The following is a 21805-nucleotide window of genomic DNA, read 5'->3' on the forward strand; positions in this document are numbered from 1 at the left end:
TTTATTACACCTGTTTGGGGGAGTGTCATAGGGAGCCAGAGGTCCCTCAGCAGGTAGATAAAGCAACTCCTCACTCACCTGAGGACCAACACGAATGCTGAACAGGAATGGTGGCCTGTTTGTTCTAGTGTTCAGATTAGAGCATCCCAAATCAGCAAACTCTAGGTTCTGTTCTTGCCTCGGTAAATAAAGTGAAGAAAAGTTGAGGAAGACCCCTTATATTGTCAACGGTGGTGTTTCACGTGCACATGTGCACACATATGTGCACACACATGTGCACACAAATACACGCTATACATAGTACAAACAGTGTCTTCCAGTTTACCTAAGGCCCATGAAAATAGCATCCATCATGTAACATACTCAGATATCATTGTATGTGTCAGAAATATGTTCGGCTCTAATCAGAAAGCTTAAGCAGATCATAGGAGATGCTAGATTCAGCAGCCCAGTCTGTTAAAATATATATATATATAATAGAATATACATGTATATGTATATACACACACTCTTCTACCATGCTGCTCCATTATCCTGAGGTTTAGTTATGTTTCTTTTCTTTTTTTTGGGGGGGGGGGTTGTTTTTCGAGACAGGGTTTCTCTGTGTAAGACTGACTGTCCTGGAACTCACTCTGTAGACCAGGCTGGCCTCGAACTCAAAAATCCGCCTGCCTCTACCTCCCAAGTGCTGGGATTAAAGGCATGCGCCACCACTGCCTGGCTCTCTCTCTCTCTCTCTCTCTCTCTCTCTCTCTCTCTCTCTCTCTCTCTAATTAATTAATTTATTTTATATGGTGGTTTTTTTTTTTTTTTTTTTTTTTTTTTTCTATTTTTGGTTTTTCAAGACCGGGTTTCTTTATAGCCCCAGCTATCCTTGAACTCTCTTTTTAAACCAGGCTGGCTTGTCTCAGAGCTCTACCTGTGGCTGCCTCCCAAGTCCTGGGATTAAAGGTGTGGGCCGCCACCACTCAGTATTAATTAATTTTTTTATGGCTGTGCTAAGTCATCATGACCAAGGCAACTTACAGAAGAGTGATTTGGGGCTCTAGAAGGTTAGAGTGGCATGACGATCAAGCCAGGCAGCCTGCAGCAGGTAGACAGAGCTGCAGCAGGAGCTGCAAGCTCACATTTTTTTTGCAAACAGGAAGCAGAGAGAGACACAGAGGCAGAGAGACAGAGAGCTAAGTGGAGGTGACTGGTCTTTTAAAACCTCAAGCCTAGGCCACGCCTTTAATCCTTGTACTTGGGAGGTCTTAAGTAGCAGCCCGATCTCTGTGAGTTTTTAGGCCAAACTGATCTACAGAAGGAGTTTGAGGCCAGGGACTACATAGAAAAACCTTGTCTCGAAGGAAAACAGAAAAAAACCCTCAAACCTATCCTCAATAACACACCTCTCAACCCTTCGAATGGTCCCAACTGGGGACCAAGAATTCAAACACTGTAACCCTGGCTGGCTCTGTATTTCCTATGTGAACCATGCTGGCTTTGAACTATGTAGCAGAGGATGACTTTGAATTCCTGATCCCCAACTTTACCCTTCAGAATTAACATTTAACAATAATAGTTTGTCATCTATCCTTTGAGGATTATCTGGGCTGAACTGTTATCTGTATATATTAGTATAACTACTCTCATTGCTCTTAGCGTCTGTCCTCTTATCCTGGCTTGTCCTTCTGTGTTGGAGTGTGTGTGTGTGTGTGTGTGTGTGTGTACACCTTGAAGGGGTTAACTACTCTCAGGTTATTTTTTCATGTTTTTGGTGTTGCTTGCCTCCGATGCACAGTGATAAATACGGTGCTCTTCCCTTTAGAACCTGAAGGCAGCCGACAGCGACCCCACGGCACCCCCTTATGACTCTCTGTTGGTGTTTGACTACGAGGGGAGTGGTTCTGAAGCTGCCTCGCTGAGCTCCCTGAACTCCTCAGAGTCGGATCAGGACCAGGACTATGATTATCTGAACGAGTGGGGCAACCGATTCAAGAAGCTGGCTGACATGTATGGTGGCGGCGAGGATGACTAGGGACTAGCGAGTCCCCCCCCCCCCCCCCCCCGTGTGGCGCCCTAGGAGATGCAAAACAATGATGTCAGTGGTCTTTCAGCTCCTTCCCTGAGTGTGTAGAAGAGAGACTGATCTGAGAAGTGTCCAGATGCATAGTCTCCCTACCAGTCTGTCTGTGTTAGGATGGTTTTCACTGATTGTTGAAATCTTATTTTATTTTTTATTTTTACAGTGCTGGGATATGAACTGTGCCTTTTTTCTCTTTTGTCTTCTCTTCTCTTCTCTTCTCTTCTCTTCTCTTCTCTTCTCTTCTCTTCTTTTCTTTTCTTTTCTTTCTTAGCAGATACACAGCCCCAAGCCCTTCACCCCTCGCTAATTTTTTACATTGTATACTTTCCCTCAATGGTAGTGTTTGTGTTCTGTATTCTCATAGCCCCTCATGTTCCTGAATTCTGTTGCCCTGCCCAGGTGCTATTCTAGGATGCAGAAATGCCTGGGCCCTTTTATGATGAGAGACAGGTATCTTGGTGTGGGTGCACCTGAGCTGGATAGTGTATGTTTCCAGGACCTTTCGTGGTGTTCCCTCCCCACCTCCAGAGTGCTCACTTGCAGTGGCATTCCTTGTTCAGTTGTGTGTCAGGGACAGAACAACAACAAAAAAAGGGACTGTTATGCCTGCTGCACCCATCTCAGATTCTCAGGTGAACGCCATAGTGGGATATGTTGCTTTGATTTTCTACGCAGTGCTGTGACCGGAACCTGCAGGGAGGTTTCCGGGTGCCACTTGGTTTCTTGGGTTTCTTTCAAACCAACACTAAAGAACGGTGTTCTCTGAGAGAAACGGGAAGTGCCACCGCCAAAGATGGAGGAGAGAAAAGGAGAGAAACCAAACTTGGGGACAGCAAGCATGTCAGTGAACCAGGCCAGTTGACACACTGACAGTGAGGGTACACCGTTGGCTAGGCCTCTATCCCATAGAATTTCTGGAAGAGTAGGGGTATCTGAAGCAGTGTTTTCTAGCTGGAATCCTTGTTCAGGTATCCCTGAAGCCCAGGAAATACATCCCTGCTTTCAATGGTAGCTACAAAAAATGCTGGCTGACTATGAATAGAAACCAGAGTATGTTGGGTGGGTGGCACACGCCTTTGATCCCAGCACTCTGGAGGCAGAAGCAGATCTCTCTGAGTTCGAGGCCAGCCTGATATAGTAAACAAATTCTAGGACAGCCAGGGCTACACAGAGAAACCCTGTCTCATAAAACCAAAAAAGATAAATAAGACTATTAGAAATTGTGCATTTTCTCAGGAAGCAAGAAAACACGATTCTAATGAGAAAACGGCTCACGATTCTAATGAGAAGCAAGGGCCTTGAGACTTTCCTTTCATTCAAAATGCAAATATCAGCTGTTTGATAACTACTAGAAAGAATTTCATTGAAAATGCTGCACTCACCTAATTTTGGAAGAATACAATGGCCGCAGTCAACTGTGAGAACCTGTTGATTTCTCTGTAGTTTAATCGTGTAATGTTGATAGAGTGTCCTTTGTATGTAGTTTGAGTGTATGTGTGTGGGTGCTAATAATTTTGTATTTTGTGGGGAGTGGAAAAGGTAAGCAATTGAAACTGTTCTCTAAGATGCATTTTTATGGATTTTATTAAAGAGTTTTGTTAAACTGTTGTGAAGCCCACTTGGTTTGACTCTGCCGGGATTCCTAGACAAAAAGACAAGGATGAACTCAGATCCTGAAGATAGGAGTTTCCAGCTGAAATGTCTTCTCCATGCTCTGGGGTCCTGCGTGGGGAGGAAATGCTTCCATAGGGTCACTACTCAGAGCCCCATCCATGTGGTGTGTGGTGGGGGCAGTAAGTACCAAGGCCCGGAAAGAGGGAGACCCCATTATAGATGGTTGTGAGCCACCCTGTGGTTGCTGGGAATTGAACTCAGGACCTCTGGAAGAGCAGTTGGTGCTCTTAACCACTGAGCCATCTCTCCAGCCCCCTGACAGTTCTCTTAGGCAGCCACAGCAATGTGGTTTTGTAGGAGAACCTTTATTCCTGGGATACAAGTGCTGAAAGGGTGAAGGGTTAGGATATCTAGAAGGTAGTAGGACAGTGGTTAATGGTTCAGAAATACATACTGACAGATAGCAAGACAGCAAATGCAGAAAAAGAATGACTGGATCCAGGTGAAAGGCCAGGAGTCCTGCTCCTGAGTTTTGTTTTTAAAACTTGAGCCTGAATCTGCCATGTAGTTCACACTGGTCTTGAACTTGCAATCCTGTCTCAGTTCTCTGGGTGCTGGATTACAGCCCCGAACGTGCCTGCATTGACTCTATTCTTTATTCTTTGAAGTTGAAGAAGGAGCCCAGAAACAAATCTTAGAAAACTGGTGTCCTAAAGTCATTCTGTTACTGTGATAAAATACTGACTGAAAGCTCCTTGGAGAGGAAAAGGCTTATCTGGCTTATACTTTCAGGTCATAGTCTGTCACTGATGGAAGTCAGGGCAGGGATTTGAAGCAGAATCCATGGAGGAGTGGCGCTCACTTGCCAATGGCAAGTCAGCTGGCTGCTGCTGCTGCTGCTTTTTTTTTTTAAGGTGGCAGGAAGGACTTAACTGTGTGGCTCTGGATAACAGTAGAACTTGTTATGTAGATGTAGCTGGCCCCAAACTCACAGAGGTCTGTGTGCCTCTGCCTCCGAGTGCTGGGATTAAAGGTACAGATTACTCATACCTAGTCTCAGCTAGCTTTCTTATCCAGTCCAGGTTTACCAGCTTAGGGATGGTGCTGCCTACTGTGGGCTGGTCCCTTTCACATTAATCATGGGTCAGACAGTCCCTTATTGTATTGGCCATAGGCGATTCGACCTGAGTGATACTATTTGAGTCTCTAGGTTGTATCAGGTTGACAGAAGCAGCTAATTAGGCCATCTGGTCAAATGATATTTGAGTGGTTTCAAAGCCATTCATTCAGTGGTGGGATGGAGATAGTCTTTTCTATGCGTGAAGATTGGCTAATGGCATACAAAGGAATGAACCTGAGCCTGCCTTTTCCTAATATATTGATTGCTGCTCAATGGATAAAAGGCTACATAGAATGGCTAAAACTATAGAACTCTTAGAAGACAGCAGGGAAGGTTCTTCGATGTAGGACGGGTTCTCTGAACAAGACAGTGGATGCGTAGATGACAGAAGAGGTAAGGGCTGCAGTGTCCTTCAGTGGGAGAATGCTAGCCTAGCATGTCTGAGCTGGGAGATATTGCTGAAGATAAACGCAAACATTCTACCTATCACGAATGCCTCTCAAAAATGGTTTCCCCAAGAATCCTTAATGTGCTGGCATCTTTCCTGGAAATTCCATGCTTGTAAGACAGCCATTGATCCCCTGAAAGCTGTTAGTTTTGTTAGTTCTGAGTTTAGCAAACAAGGGACAAGCAACCCCTGTGTACTTTGATGGTTTGTGCAGCTGCTGCCCCTCAGGTCTTGATAATGGGCTCCTTGTTGGATGGCTGTCAGTGGAATGAAGTTTACACGAATACCTCCCAGGGTCTATCTTAAACATCCCCAGATGTGTCTTTGCACAGGGCCGGTCTTCTGGGTGTAGTTCTTGTGAGGATTGGCTGTAATAGATGTTTAACAGTATATTTATTACTGGGGAGCTCAAATGTAGGTTTATATTTGTTTTCTAATTTCTTTGCCTTTTCTTTTTTCTCTTCATCCTCCTCTTCCTCTTCTTCCTCCTCTTCTTTCTCCCCCTCCTTGTTTTGTTGTTTTTTGTTTTTCAAGACAGGATTTCTCTGTGTAGCCCTGGCTGTCCTACAACTTGCTCTATAGACCAGAGATCTTGCATGCCTCTGCCTCCCTGCCTCCCTGCCTCTCTGCCTCTCTGCCTCTGCCTCCACTGCCTCTGCCTGCTGGAATTAAAGGCATGCACCATTACTGCCTGGCTGTTCAATTTCTCTTTTAGATCATTTTATTTTATGTGTATGGGTGTTTTGTTTAATTTCTCTTTTAGGTTGTTTTATTTTATGTGTACACACCTGGTACCTGTGGAGGATAGAAGCAGCCATCAGAGCCTCTAAAATTGAAATTACAGATGGTTGTGAGCCACCATGTGGGTTCTGGGAACCAAACCTGAGGCCTCTACAAGAGCAACAAGTCCTCAGCCTTTGAGCCGTTTCTCTAGCCCTGTTTATTTGTTTTGTTTATTTGCTTTTTTGATAGAGGATGTCTACTGGCCTGAAATTTACCAAGTAGACTAGACTCCAGGGATCCAGTGTGCACACCAGCTTTTTCTAGCTTATTTTCTAATGTGGGTTTTAGGAGTCAAACTTTTTTTTTTTTTTTTTTTTTTTTTTGATTGTGAGACAAGCCCTTACTGATACAACTTTCCCTTTTCTTTTTCTTTTATTTCCTTTTTTCTCTTTTTTCTTCCTGTTTTTGTTCGAGGCAGGGTGTATCTGTATAACCCTGGCTGTCCTGGAACTCACTCTGTAGAACAGGCTGGTCTCGAACTTAGAAATCCGCCTGCCTCTGCCTCCCAAGTGCTGGAATTAAAGGCGTGTGCCACCACTGCCTGGCTCATTTCCCTTTTTTAAAATGAAAAAAAAAAAAAACCTACATTTATTTGTGATATGATTTCTTCAGTGTGTGTACAGTTCGGATGGTTGTGCATGACGAAGTCATGGGACCTTGTAGGTATCGGAGTCAGTGTCAGACTTGGTGACAACCACCTTTATCTAATGAGCCATCTTGCTGCCCCCCACCCACCTTTAAAAGACAAGTGGCTCTGACTGTTCTTGAGCTCTCTATGAAGATCAGCTGGCCTCGAACTCGGGCAATACTGACTTAGCCTGCTGAGCGCAAGAACCCTTCTGGCCTCACTAAATCGAACAACCTTCAATCACTTTTAGTAATTTTTCCCAGTGAAGAGGCAGGGCAGCCATCCTCTGCGCTTTTCTGGACGCTTGCAGAGTTTTCCCTCCTCCTTGCTCTTTCTCGACACTTGGCTTCTCAGAGAAGGCGTGGCCTGGCGCAGAAATATTGCTATCCCCATTTTCATAGTGGCACTCCCTAATGAAGACAAATGCCAGCTTGGGAACAAACAGCAACAACTCTCAACCTCCGTGTCGCCGAGGCTGGCACCCTCTTTAATAGATGGCTAAATACTTCCCAGTGCAGGTGGCTCCTGTCCTTGGGAAAAGCAAAGACCAAACATCCTTGAAGAGATAAGTGCCATCCATACTTTGGACTATGAGAGGAGGGCAATTAAGCATTCCCAGACAGCTGTGGCCAGTTTGTGAAAACACCTGATAGCACCATAAAGGTCTGAAGAGCTCTCGAACAAACCGCATTGTGTTTGAAGGACGATTTCCCTTGTCACCTTCCCTGTCACGTAACCCTGAAGTCCGAGAGTCTCTTGTATATAAAAACTCTGAGACCCTAGCCGAGCAGTGGTGGCGCACGCCTTTAATCCCAGCACTTGGGAGGCAGAGGCAGGTGGATTTCTGAGCTCGAGGCCAGCCTGGTCTACAAAGTGAGTTCCAGGACAGCCAGGGCTACACAGGGAAACCCTGTCTCAAAAAACCGAGAGAGAGAGAGAGAGAGAGAGAGAGAGAGAGAGAGAGAGAGAGAGAGAGAGAGAGAGAGACACCATTCAGTAAACATTTTTCCCTGTTGCAAATATTGCAGGTAAGTGTTCCCTGGCAGTCGGGAGCCAAGGACTACCACAAGCTTACACAACACAACAAACCTCATACAAAAGGTTTATAGGGGAAGGAGGGAAGAGGGTAGTGTGCCTCTGCTCAGGCAATAAGCAAAGGGAATGAGCAGGAGGCTCACTTTGGGGAGGAGGGGGTTGGGGGGAGGGGGGTCATTTCCAGCTCAGGGATTTGGTGGGTTTTCAAACCAGGAAGTGAGCTCAATCCTTTTACCCCACCTTGGCAGTGACTGACAACAGTTCTTTTAAACTTCTCTCCGTAGCCTTGTGACCATGTTTTCTTTTCATTTTAAAGGCTGGAAAGTGGATGGGTTTGGGTTAGAACGCGGAGGAATGGCATAGAACACGAGGGGGCAGACCTACCTAGCTCTGAGGAATGAGTTATACAGAAAGCGTCTTTCCTCATGATTGAGACTACATATGAAGTAGCTCTGCCTCCAGACTTCTAGCCATTCATTTGTCAGGGCAGGAGTCAACCATGTTCCAGTGTGCCCCAGGGAGGGTCGAGGAACATTTTCCACAGTAGATCTTGAGATGGGAAATGGCAGTGATAGAAGACCAAGATTGGGTTTTGATGTGTTGTTTCCTTTTCCTTTTCTTCCTCCTGCTTCAGCCTCCTGAGTGCAGTGATGAGTGTTTACTGGAGAGGGGCAGGCATGCTAAACATTGCATTCCCAAAAGCATCGACCCGGGGCAGGAAGAGGATCAGTAGGAGGGGTAAAGATGGACAGTGGGAGCCCTGGGCTGGGGTGTGTGTGAGGGGCATATAAGAAAAGACTGTCGTGCATGTGGGGTAAAGATGTCATGATGATTTATTCCTTATAAATAAAAATTAACTAAAAATAATTAATTTTACTGGGCAGGGCAGTGGTGGTGCACGCCTTTAATTTTAGCACTTGGGAGGCAGAGTCAGGCGGATTTCTGAGTTTGAGGCCAGCCTGGTCTACAGAGTGAGTTCCAGGACAGCCAGTGCTACACAGAGAAACCCTGTCTCAAAAAAATAACAACAACAAAAAATTAATTTTAAAGATCCTAGCATTGAGCCAGGCATGGTGGCACATGTCTTAGATGAATCTCTGTGAGTTCGAGGTCATCCTAGTCTACAAATCATGTTCTAGGACTGCCAGGGCTATTACACCCCCAAACCCTGTCTCAAACAAACAAGCAAACAGCCCCCGAAAAACAAGCAAGCAAGCAAGCAACCAACAACATTGTCCTGAGATCTGCAACTGTCCCATCAGGAATTACAGACATGGAAAAAAAAAAAACCTTTCAATAATTATCTGAATCTCAAAGTTAGTTTCATTTCCATATAAATAGTAATGGGGGAAAGGGTTATGGTTTTAGTATAAAATGGATCTTTTAGTAATGCAGCAGCCATGTAAATAGGACAAAGAGGAACATTACTAAGGACTTCTCAAGGCCTCACTGCTGGCAATGACAGTGCAGTTTATTGGCAGAGAGCATGCACTACAGGTTCTAGCTTTAATCTCCATCACCTAACAAAACCAACATATACCAATGGGGCTATTTGTAGCTACCACAGTCACAGAACATATGTGTATGTGTATATTTATTTTTAGATTTTTAAAGATTTATTTATTTTATTTTATAGTTATGAGTACTTTGCCTGTATGTGTGTCTGTGCCCCACATGTGTGGCTGGTCATCTTGGAGGCCAGAAGAGGGTATTGGATCCCCTAGAATTGGAGTCATGCAAGGCTGTGAGCCTGTGGGTGATGGGGAGTAAACCTGAGTCCTCTGCAACAAATACTCTAAACCACAGATCCATCTCTCTCTAGCTCTGTGTATATTTATTTTTAAATGTCACAAAAAGAAAATCAGTAATACTAAGTTGAATGTTTTTTTGTTATTGTTACTTTGGGGGACAAAGTTATGAACCTGTGGTCTTGTCACCTCAGCTTCCCTGAACGCTGGTGTCACTGGTGTGAGCTTCTCTTTCAGGCTCTATGTACATCTGTCAACCTTATTTTATTGTGTTTCATTCAGTAGTTGAAACTTTTCATACTGAAATGTGTATTAATTTTTTGTACAAGAAACTATTTCTGTTCCTTCCCCCACCCTCTGGTTCAAGTACTGAGGACTGAACTCCTGGTTGTGTGCTCTATTACTGGATAACATTTCTAGCCTTTCATAGCTTTGAGACAGTCTCACTAAGCTTCCTTCGCTGGTTTTAAACATGTGATCCTCCTCCTATAGCCTCTATAGCAACTGAGATTAGAAGCATGGGCCACCATGCAAGACTACTTGTGTTCTTTCTTCTTTTGTTTTTGAGTCAGGGTCTCTCAGAGTCCATGGGTGACCTTGAACTTGCTATGTAGGTATGAGGTGTGGGACCTGAGTTTGCAGGCTGGTGTCTGATATGAATGCTGGGAATTGCACTGGGGCGCTCTGCCAGAACAACACAAGAAACTGTATTTTGTTTCTTTTTTTTTTCCCAGAGAAGGGGCGTTCTAGACAGAGTAGGCCCCGCCCAGGCCTTGGGCCCCGCCCTCCATCGGAGGACACGCCTCCGCCACATTCAAAATGGCGGCCGCGCTGGTCCAGTAGGGCGTTTTAACGTTTCGCAAGTGACTTGCTCCACTCCAATCATGGCGGCCTCCCGACCGGCAGCGGCTGCGCGGAGTGGCGTTCCGGAGACATGTGGTCTGGAGCAGATTCTGGAAGCGCTGAAGTTGCTGCTGAGTCCGGGAGGTGAGAGGACGAATCTCGGCGCGGGGCTGGACCTGAGGCTCGCGGGGTCGCGGGCTCGCCCTGGCTGCCCCTGCATGTTTCTCTCAGGCCCTCCCGGGAACTCCATCCCACTCCCGGGAGCGTTTGGGCCTTGTGCAGTCTCGCTTAAAACTTAAGGAAACTAAAGCTCCAGGAGGGCCTGCGGTCCGCTGAATGCTGATGCTCGCAGAGGTCCGTTGGGCGCCTCACTGACCCGGGGCTTCGGTCCGCTGTTTGCTCCCGCGCCGCTCTTGACTCGGAGACTGGAGACACCTTCAGACAGATGCAATGTGATGTTCCAACCGCTTGAGGGCTCTGAGCCTGGTGTGCACGCTCATTTGTAGAAAATGCCAAGTGGCCAGAGATGCCAAGCAGGGACATTTTGGCTGAATTTGAGGAAGATTTTTAAGGGTTTCCATTTTGGTATCTGAGATGCACAGTCACTTTTAATCTCTTGTGCTGAGTTGACTTCCCAATTTGGTATTTGAAGGGACCTTGGGAATAGTGAAACCTTGCATTCTCCCATACTGTTGAACCCAATTTGTGATTTGACTGCCTCTGCCTCTCAAATGCTGGGATTAAAGGCAAGCATCATTATTCACGCCCCTCCCCTTTCCTGTTTTTAGACAGGGTATTACTTTATAGTTAAGGTATGTCTTGGAACTCACACCCAAAATCACGTGATTATATTAGGGGGAAGACCATGGTTCTAGAACTCAGTTCTGCCTGATCTCCTTGTCAGACTAAACCAAGTGATTCAGAATAGAACTTCTGATGGCATCTGGAAATGTACAAGGGTGTAAGAAAATAATATCCTACTTATAAATACATCATGTATGGGTGCATGTAGAATTACCAAGATAAAGGCACATGTATGATCATGAGGTGAACACTCAGTCTCAAATGTCGACCCCCAAACAACAGCTGTAAACATTACACCATACTAGTGTGATGTGAAAAGAAATTAATAGTAGATGATTGCTAAGTGCCAAACCCCATAGTCCATTTATGTGTGTATCATTTAGTCCCCACAGCAGTCTCCTAAGAGAAGGATTAATAGCATTCATTTTTGCAGAAGAAGGAACCAAGGCTCACGTACATTGGAAATTGCCTAAAGTAAAACAAGTATGTGGCAACGCTCAGCTCCTTCACTAAAAGCATGGAAAATATTGTCCCAATTAAGAGTCAGTGGCAGGATACAGGTTTTATGTGTGTATGCGCCTGTTTCTGCGAGTGAGTGTATATGTACTGTGTGCATGCAGTAGCCCGCAGAGGCCAGGAGAGGCTGTCTGATTGTCTGGAACTGGAGTTACAGGCAGTTGCGAGCTGTCATATGGGTGCTGGGACCCAAACCCCAGTCCCCTCCAGTGCAGAAAGTAGTCTTACCCAATGAACCATCCCTCCATGTTCCATATTAAATGAAAATAACCTTTATTTTGTTTTTAATAACATGTATGTGTGGGTATGTATGTGTGAATGCAGTTATCCAGAGAGACCAGAAGTGTCAGATCCCCCTGGAGTTACAGGTGGTTGTGAGGCATTTGACATGGGTGCTGGGAACTGAACTTGTGTTTTCTGGTTTTGTTTTGTTTTAAATTTACTAACAGAGAGATCCCTTGTTCAGTAGTTGTAGCTATTAGGTTGGTTTGGTTTTGATTTTTTCCCCCTGTTTTAGATAGTGTCCTGTGTTACCCACATAACTAAGGGTGATCTTTAATTCCTGTACTGTATTATGAACTTAAATTTCTGATTCTTTTACCTCTGTCACCTGAGTGTTGGGATTACAGGTCTGCACCGTCACCGTTTATGTAATTCTGGGGCATCATACCTAGGGCATTTTGCCTGCTGGGCAATCAGTCTACCAGCTGAGCTACAGCTACACCACTGTTTATTTTCTTTCCTTTCAAGACAGGATCTAGCACTGTAGCCCAGGCTGGCCTCAAACTCAAGGCAATCTTACATCTGCAAACTTTCCAGTGCTTGGGTTACAGGCATGTACCACTATTCCTGGCTGGAGAACAGGTTAAATAAACAAAACCTAGAAGAAATTATTACAAAAGTCATATGCATCCCTTGTGAAAGGCCCTCTCTAACCTCCAAGGGTATGGGAGTGAGTCATATACACACGCTCATGTAACTCACACGAACCCAAGCATTCCTGCCTGTTTGAAAAGGAATAGTGTGCTAAAATTCTCTGTTTTTAAAGAAGACTTATTATATTTTTATTTATGTGTATGTATGTGTATCTTTGTACATGTGTGTGGGTGCCCATGGAGATCAGAAGAAGGCATTAAACCCTTTGGAGATGGAGTTATATGAGGGTGTGAACCCCTTTATGTGGGCACTGGGAACTAGATTCTGGTTCTGTGAGAGAGAGCTAAGTGCTCTCAGCCATGGAGCCGTCTCTCCAGCCCCCTAAAATTATACTCTGTTGTATATCTAGACTGTTGTATACTATGTGGATCTGGATGTGTTTTTTCTTTTCTGTCTTTTTTGTTTTCATTAAAATTTTTTTTGGAATATTATAGCCCAGACTGGCCTGGAACTCTCCGTGTAGTCCAGGCTGGACTCAGACTAATGGCAATAACTGCCTCAGCCTCCTGATTAATGGGGTTACAGGTGTGCACCACCAAGCTGACTGTTTCGTTCTTTGGTTTTGGTGTTGGGGATCAAATCCCAGGTCTGTGCTTACACATGCTGTACCAGTTTAGTTTACTCCTGCAGACTGTGTGTGTGTGTGTGTGTGTGTGTGTGTGTGTGTTCGTGAGCGCGTGTGTGCGTGTGTGCACATGTGTGCATGCATGCATACGTGCGCTTGAGACAGGGTGTAGCTCTATGCCCTTGGCACCTGCTTTGTAGAACAGGCTAGCCTCAGACTTTGGGGATTTGCTTACTTCTGCCTCCCATGTTCTCAGATTGAATGCCTGTACCAGTCATCTGGCTCTTTTTTTGGTGAGGGTAGGGTTTTTGTTGTGGTTGTTTTGTTTGTCAACTTAACACATCTAGGGTCCTTTGCTAAGAGGGAGCCTTAATTGAGAAAATGCCTTGATCAGAGTGGCCTGTAGGCGTTTCAGCGGTGCATTTTCTTCATTAATGATTGATGGGGTCAGGCCCAGCACACTGTGAGCAGTGCCTGGGCAGGTGGTCCAGGGTTCTATAAAAAGGAAAGGGAACAAGCCATGAGGAGCAAGCCCAGTAAGCAGCATTCCTCATGGTCTCTGCTTCAGTTCCTCCATGGCATTCCTAGATGATGGATTTTAAGCTGTAAGCCAGAGAAACGCTGCCCTCCCCAAGGTGCTTTTGGTCATTGTGTTTATCAAAGCAGTAGATGCAAACTAGCTGTTATTAGGGAATCCTTTTCTCCTTGCAGACTTCTTGAGGTCGGGGTTCTTCATGCCACCTTTTAAGAACCGCTGCTTTAGCATCAGTGTTGGTGTGTTTATTGTTTTATTGGGTTCTTATACCTCTACCCCTCTTCCGACTCCCCATCACTCCCTGAGGTAGGAGAGACAGGAGCTAAGAGGGGAAAGGGGACAGAGACCTTTATAGGTCACTTCCTGCTGATTAGGGTTGTTGGGTTCCTTGAGCAAGTCCAATCTTCATCATCATAATATCTCCAACTTCTTCTGTCAAACCACAACAGCAACTAGGAGAAGTGAGGGTGGGGGAGGGGGTCAGGATGGTGGGCTGGGGTAGGGGTTGCAGCAGCCACCTTCTCTTTCCACTCTTCCTGGGGCTCTGGTATTTATACTTTCTCCAGAGTCTCCAGAATTAAACTGTCTGCCTCTGACAAAGATCATACCCCTCCTAGAGCATGAGACAATCATGGTTAACAGCTGTAGACAAACTGAAGCAGTCCCATATCCCACACCAGTGATAAAAACAAAAAATATATTCATATAACATAACCGAGTTTTTAAAGAAATCAAAATTCTCACTACTCGTCAGACATGGTTCCTCTAATCCCAGCACTCAGGAAGCAGAGACCAGTCTGGGCTTGAAACATCAAGACCCTGTTTCAAAGCTAAGCTGCCATTTGGGGGAAGGATGTGAGGTTTACTGCTGAAGAAAAAGAGGAGCCAAGCCAGGTGGCCCATGCCTTTAATTCCAGCATTCCAGGGGTAGATGGATCTCTGTGAGTTCAAGGCCAGCTTGGTCTTCAGAGCAAGTTCCAGGACAGCTAGGGCTACACAGATAAACCCTGTCTCAAAAAAACAAAAACAAACCCACAAGAACAACACAAACAATACCCATCAAACAACCTCCCCCCCCCCCCAAAAAAAAAAGAAAGAAAAGGAGACCATTTTGAGTTATTTTATTTATGGCCAGTAGAGGGCAGTGAAGATTGCTGTATCACAGCGACTTCAACACTCCACTAAGCTCTTGCTTTAAAATCACTGCCTCTTTGGCCACAGAAAATTGGATAAAAAATCATAGGGAGTCATGTAGAGATTAGTTGCTAATCTGAATGGTTACTATCAGTTACAAGCTCACATTTCCTGTTGAGGTGTGCATTTGTTGAAGGAACCATATTTTAATGCTCGTGGGCTATGATACTTGGTTTGGTCAGCCCTAGTTTTATAACCTTTAAATAGCTTTTTATGTACACAAGCAGTATGACTTACTATAGAATAATTTCAAATGTAAATAAGTGAAGAAAGACAAACTGCAGGGCAGATGGCTTATTTGGTAATGGGCTTGCTATGCAGACTGAGGATCTGAGTTCAGATCCCAGCACTCATCTGAGTCAGGAAGACGAAGACACAGGGATCCCTAAAGCTTCCTGACTAGCCAGGCTAGCTAGATTAGTGAGCTCTAGGGTCAGAGAGAGACCCTGTCTCAAAAAATAAGTTAGAGAGTGACTGAGAAAGACAACTGGTGTTTTAAACTCCTGTTTTCAATTTCTCTCTCTCTCTCTCTCTCTCTCTCTCTCTCTCTCTCTCTCTCTCTCACACACACACACACACACACACACACACACACAGAGTGTTCTCTAGATGCTAGTGTTACCTGATTCTGATTCTTTCTCCGTCTCCCTCTCCCTGTCCCTTCCTCTCCCTCTCCGTCTTCCTCTTCTTCTCCTCCCTCCCTCTCCCTTTCTCCTCCCTCCCTCTCCCTTCCCCCCTTCCCCTCTCTGTGTGTGTTTGTGTGTGTGTATGTGTGCTCTGTTGTTGTTGTAACAACCCCAGGGTGGCCTGACTCTCAGCATCCCCCTGCCTCTGCTTCCCAAGTGCTCTGATACACTTGATTACATCTTGAGGTTTAGAGAAAAAGAGGAGATTGAAAATTTTCCGTATGCTTGCTTCATTATCCACCTGAATCCCAGTTCTGCTATTAGTAATATGTTTTAATGTGATGAGGAATGCATACATGGTTATTAACCCAAGTCCATGGTTTATAATAGTTCAGTCTTCCTGGTGTACAGTTTGGGTAAATGCATACAAAATACTATGTATCTACCATAGATTGAAATTTTTTATTTCATTATTCCTGTATGGGTGTATATGGTCATGTTGGCGTGGGCACATACATGCCACCACCACATGCATGTGGAGGTCAGAGGGCAGTTTGCAGGAGTTGTTCTCCACCCTGTGGGTTCTGGGGAAGGAGCTCAGTTTGGTGAATTCTTTACCACTGATGAATCTTGTCAACCCAGAGATTTTTTTTTTTTTTTCCTTAAGGTTTGGGGTTAGGATCAATGTTCAATGACAGAACGTTTGCATAGCATGTGTAAAGCCCTTGGTTTGGTCCTCAGCACCACAAGAATGACTTTCCCACAGAAAAGAATATTTGATGTGCCTAACAGTCTTATAGACAGCACCCCTAGTTTTCCCATCTTCACTGGCTGGAGTGGGCGATATGTTCCATACAGAAGGAAGTGTCATCTGTTTTCTTTGCTCATTTTTCCCCTTCTCACTTCAAAAGGATCAGGCTCCAGTTCACTGCAGAACACAAAACACGATGTCCTACTGGAGACTCTTAACTCTAACCTGTCTGCGTTGGAGGCTAAGTTTCTGAAGGATGCTCGATGGAAGAACCTTGGGGCCCTAAGAGATGAAATTGCTGATGAGGCTGAGTGGCCGCAGAGCTCTGAGGACGTCACTTGGAGGTTCACCTCTCAAACCTTGTTGCTGCTGCTCTGTCTGAAGGAAATCATGACCCGCCTTGTAGCTGATTTCAATCCTGGCAAACCTAACCCCAGGACTCCAGAAGCTGCCCCTGCCCTCAGTCCAGATACGCTCAGCGTCTCCCAACAGAAGACCTTCCAGTCCGTTCTGCAGTTTGTAGTCACCTTGGGTGTCTGCCCCTACCTCATGCCTGGCGTGGGAGTCCCTCTGAGAGACAGGACTGAGTTTGGAGCTGTGGTTCAGGATGTTGTACGTCTGGACGCTGCTCCCCATGCCACCCGGAGACTGTACATCTGCTGCAGGGTCCTCCTTGACCTGGCTCAGCATGCATCTCTGGGGAGCTTGATTTTTTGCCGCCATTTTGGGGATGTTGCAGCAGGTCTATGCCAGCTGGGATTCTGCCCAACCAAAAGAAAACCACCAGTACCTGCGGAAGAGGTAAATATACATAGAGGGCGTGGGTGGAGGGAATATGAATGCTAGCATGTATATTTGTGTCAGATTCTGAAAGGCACTTCTTAGTTTGTTAGAAATGAGCTGACTGAAAGATACAGAATTTCTGTCTAATGCCAAAGCACACCCAGAGTTGTGACCTGTAATCTTTTGGGAGAAGGGGTATGAGGGTTTCATTCTCTGGGGGCTAGCCTTCTGCACAATTTGAGAGCTGTCATTTTACTATTTTGTCTGCCTGTATCATTCTGTGGGACAGCTATTTCAGGCTATTTCTTGGAACATCTGTTCTCCCTCACTTCTTGTTTGTTTTTGTTTTGTTGGAGACAGTTTCTCTGTGAAGCCCTGGCTGTCCTGGAACTTGATCTGTAGACCAGGTTGACGCTGAACTCATAGCGATCTGCCTATCTCTGTTTCCCAAGTTCTGGGATTAATGTGCACCACCACTACCACCCAACTTTTTTCCTTTTTTATTTAACTTATTTTTTATTTATATGTATAGTATGTCCCTGTGAGTGTATATGCCTACGTGTGCAGACCTTAGGAGTTGGAATTATAGGTTATTGTGAGCCACCCAGATATGGGTGCTGGAAACTGAACTTAGGCCCTCTAAAAGAGCAGCAAGAATTCCTAATTGCTGAGCTATCTCTCCCGCCCTTTTATAAAATGAATATAATAATTTAAGCCTTAGAAGATGGCCGCCATGGTACTGATGAAGTGTTGTAAGTACCTAAACCAGTTCCCATTAGTGCTAGTTCAGAAAACAGTTAAAAGTCATGCCTTCTTTGTCAGGAGGTCCCATGGGATAAAGGATGGAGAAGCTCAGTCACTGTTGCATGGCCATGCCACCTCATGCACTGGATCTTGTCTGGTAGTTGGAGGCTAAGCATGGCTGCACCTCGTTAGTACTCGGATGGGGACTGCTGGGAGACTAGTTGGTATCTGGAGCACAGAATATGTGTGGAGGTTACAGAAGCCTGAGTCATTGTCCTAGTTAGCTACAGCTGTCAACTTGATGCAGCCCAGTGTCATTTAAGGATGTCTCAGTTCAAGGGTTGCCCAGGTAAGGTTTGCCCCTGGTGATATCTGTGACTGAGAATTGTCTTCATTAATAGTTGATGTGGGAGGGTCCAGTCCATTGTGGGTTGTGACATCCCTGGGCAGGTAGTCCCAGGCTGTACACTAAAGCTAGCTGAGCAGAGACCAGAGAGCTACCTAGTACATACACTCCTCCATGGTTTCTGCTTTAGTTCTTGCTTGAGTTCCTGCCCTGACCTCACTCAATAATGGACAGTGACCTAGAAGTGTAAGCCAAATAAGCCCTTTTCTCCTCAACTTGCTTTTGGTCAGGTTTTGTCACAGTAACAGAAAGCAAACCAGAATAGACATGTTCTTTCTCTCCATATAACTCAAGCTCACACAATAACTGAGGAGCTAAGATTTACAAATGGGACACCACTGTGTTCTCCAACTAGTGGGCCAGCCTCAAGAGCTAGCCAGAGAAGCTACTGTTAAAATGTAAATGGGCCAAGGGTCACCAGTGCTGGCTCACTCCTGCGGGGATCACCCTTGTTCTTTTTCTTTTGTGTTCCTTAAAATCCTTCTGTTTGGCCTGTTTGTATTCTCTCTCCCACCTTGTGCTGGCCAGATTAATTCCACTTGACACAGCGAGAGTCATCCGAGAGGGAACCTCAGGTGAGAAAATGCCGCCATAAAATCAGGCAGTAGTCAAGCCTCTAGAGCATTTTCTTAACTAGTGATTGATGGGGAAAGAACCAGCCCATTGTGGACAGTGTCATGCTTATACTGGTAGTCCTGGGTCCTGTAAGAAAGCTGGTGAGCAAGCCATGAGGAGTAAGCCAGTAAGCAGCTCATGGTCTCTGCATCAGCTGCTGCCTCCAGGTTCCTACCTTGCCTTAGTTCCTGTCCTGACTTTCCTGATAATGCACAGTGATGTGGAAGTGTAAACCCTTTCCTCCCCAACTTCTGGTCATGGTGTTTCCTGACAGCATAGTAACCCTAACTAATGCATACCACTTCCCAGGTATTTACCTAAAAGCCACTGTGATCAAGCAGTGTCACTAAACAGCATTTGTCTTCACTTCAGGGTACTGCATACTGGCAGTATCAGCAGTACCTGCAGCCTGAGGTCAGGGACTTGTGATTGCCTTTGAGGCCCTGTAGTGTCCCAAGGGTCTCAGAAAAGAGACTAAACGTAGAAAGAACCCAAGTATGAAGGCTGGCTTAGGAGTTGACAGGGACACCCCATGACTGTACATTGTGAAGCTACTCTGCATAGCACCTACATCTCAGTGTGCTACAGGGTAATTAATGGGTAGGACCCTGAGTGTGAGCCATAATTACCTGGTTCTGGTACTGTTGGCCATTAAAAGTACCCAAAGTAACTCGCATTGCTCTTTGAGAGTCAAGTTCTGAATTCATGAAAAAAAAAATCATCAGAGTCAGAGACAAAAAATCAAAATATGGGGGTGGCAGGAATGGCTCAGTGGTAAAGACATTTACCATGCACATCTGGTGACCTGAGTTTAATCCCCAGAACCCACATAAATGTGCAGGGAGAACCAGTTCCACAATGAAGTAAAAATATCACCACCGTTCATAAAGACAAAGGTGGAGGGGACTGGAGAGATGGCTCAGAGATTGAGAGCACTGACTGCTCTTCCAGAGGTCCTGAGTTCAATTCCCAGCAACCACATGATGGCTCACAAGCATTTGTAAGGAGACCTGGTGCCCTCTTCTGGTGTGCTGGGATATATGCAGGCAGAACACTGTACATAATAAATAGATAAATAAATCTTTAAAAAACCCACAAAGGTGGAGGAGAGATCTCTTAAATAAAGATGGAGCTGTACCAGTACACTTTAGTCGGAGACACTTACTGCTCATCCCATCTCAGGAGCCCTGGAAACGGTGGCGCCTGCCATCTCCCCCATGGCAGGGATACACCTCTGCTCTGTCTCTCTCCCATGGAGAGAAGAGGAGCAAGCTGAGCGGGTGTGCACTCACTGGACAGTAAGCAGGTGTATCCCATAATCATCAGGAAGGAAGTTACAGCTCCTGCCCAGAATGGAGGCGCGAGGGATGGAGAGAGGACCACGAGTGTTCGAATAGCACAGCCTCCTCCACATAGAAGGAAATAAGAGGGAGCCTTCCTCCTCTCCACTCAAGCTGTACTGAAATATTACCTTCTGTTCTCTGCCTGCTCTGTATTCCATGAAAGTGCACATTTCTTTTAGGTTTTAACAGAAGAGGAAAGAACCCTATCAAGACGGGCCTTGAGAGACATCTTGGATCAAGTCTATCAGCCATTAGCTGTCCGGGAATTACTTATCCTCCAGGGAGGACCACCCCAGGTACTCAGGCCTCAGGGCCTGGTGTGTGAATGGCGGTGTGGTGCTGTCTCCTTTGCCTGGAAACTTAGCTGGCTTGTTCCCTATAAAATCATCTAGTTGAACTTTGCTGTTCTGCTCCTCCTCTCCCTCCTCTTCTTCTCCCTCCTCCTCCTTCTTTTTCTAATAGTAGTAGTAGTTTGTAGATAGGGTTTCTCTATGTAGTCCTGATTGGCCCGGAATTCTCACAAAGATGTGCCTATCTTTGCTTCCCAAGTGATAGGATTAAGGCATACTACCATACATAGCCTATGATTGTACTTTGTTTTATTGGTATTTATCCTTTTGCCTACATGTCTGTCTCTGTACCACTGTGTCTATGTCTAGTGTCAGAGAGTCCAGTAGTGTGTGTTGGATCTCCTGGAGTTAAACTGGTGAAAGGTGGTTGTGAACCATCATGTGGGTGCTAGGAATTGAACCTGGGTCCTTTGGAAGAGTGGCTAGTACTCTGAAGTGCTGAGCTATCTCTCCAGACCCTTATAGGATAGTTTGAATTTAGACTGCTTCTATCTCCCAAGTATGGAGATTGTAGGTATAAGCCACTGCACTCTACTCTTAATTTATTAGATCATTAAATGGTATTTATAAAACAAAGTGACATTAACCTTCAGGATAATTTAAGACTTTTTTGTTAATGATGCATACTTTCCCAGGATTACAATCACATTTTAAAGGCTTATGGCAATTAAATGTGAACACACACACACACACACAGAGACACAGAGTCACGTGTATTTTTGTTTTGTTTTTGAGGCAGTCTTATGTAGCCCAGGCTAGTTTTGCACCTGTGGTCCTCCTGCCTTCTAGCTCCTGAGTTCTGGAATTCTAAGTGTGTATACTATGTATGCCCTATAGAAAGATATAAACATATGTATATTTGTTTTTTTTTTTTTTATAATTTTAAAAAAGATTTTATTTGATGAGTGTGAATGTTTTGTCTGCCTGTGTCTTTCCTAGTGTCTGCAGAGGTCAGAAAACGGGTTTGGATATCCTGGAACTGAAGTTGTAAATGTTATGAGCCACCAAACAGATGCTTGGAATTGAGCCCAGGGCCTCTGCTAAGAGCAGCTAATGCAATTATGCCATCTAACTACCTCCTCAGTTCATATATTTGTTTTGAGACAAAGTCTCACTCTATAGTTTAGGGCAGCTACTCTGTACCCAGGCTGGCCTTAAACTAGTGGCTCTCTTCTCACCTCAGCCTCCTAAGTGCCAGGAGCCATTATACCTGGTTTTGGATCTTTGTATTTGTGACAAACCTAAGAGATTGAACCAAGGATCTCATACATGCTAGGTAAATAGTCTGTGGTGGAGGTGGCGGCAGAGGTGGCCAACACTTTTAATTACAGCACTCAAGAAGCAGAGGCA

General features: G+C 45.2%; 2 protein-coding genes across 2 annotated transcripts in view; both read left to right on the top strand.

Annotated features, from left to right (window-relative positions):
* The window catches only part of Cdh1 (cadherin 1), a 66625-nt gene extending 62949 nt beyond the window's left edge, over positions 1-3676 (top strand). The window contains exon 16 of the mRNA XM_034522336.2: positions 1811-3676. Coding sequence (XP_034378227.1) covers positions 1811-2020 — 210 coding nt within the window. The 3' untranslated portion in view covers positions 2021-3676. The remainder of the gene's footprint in view (positions 1-1810) is intronic.
* A 6546-nt stretch (positions 3677-10222) lies between these two features.
* The window catches only part of Tango6 (transport and golgi organization 6 homolog), a 175439-nt gene continuing 163856 nt past the window's right edge, over positions 10223-21805 (top strand). The window contains exons 1-3 of the mRNA XM_034522335.3: positions 10223-10431; positions 16375-17015; positions 20285-20401. Of these exons, the coding sequence (XP_034378226.1) occupies positions 10329-10431; positions 16375-17015; positions 20285-20401 (861 nt within the window). The 5' untranslated portion in view covers positions 10223-10328. The remainder of the gene's footprint in view (positions 10432-16374; positions 17016-20284; positions 20402-21805) is intronic.

Source organism: Arvicanthis niloticus, chromosome 18, assembly GCF_011762505.2.
Source record: "Arvicanthis niloticus isolate mArvNil1 chromosome 18, mArvNil1.pat.X, whole genome shotgun sequence".
Classification (NCBI taxonomy): domain Eukaryota; kingdom Metazoa; phylum Chordata; class Mammalia; order Rodentia; family Muridae; genus Arvicanthis; species Arvicanthis niloticus.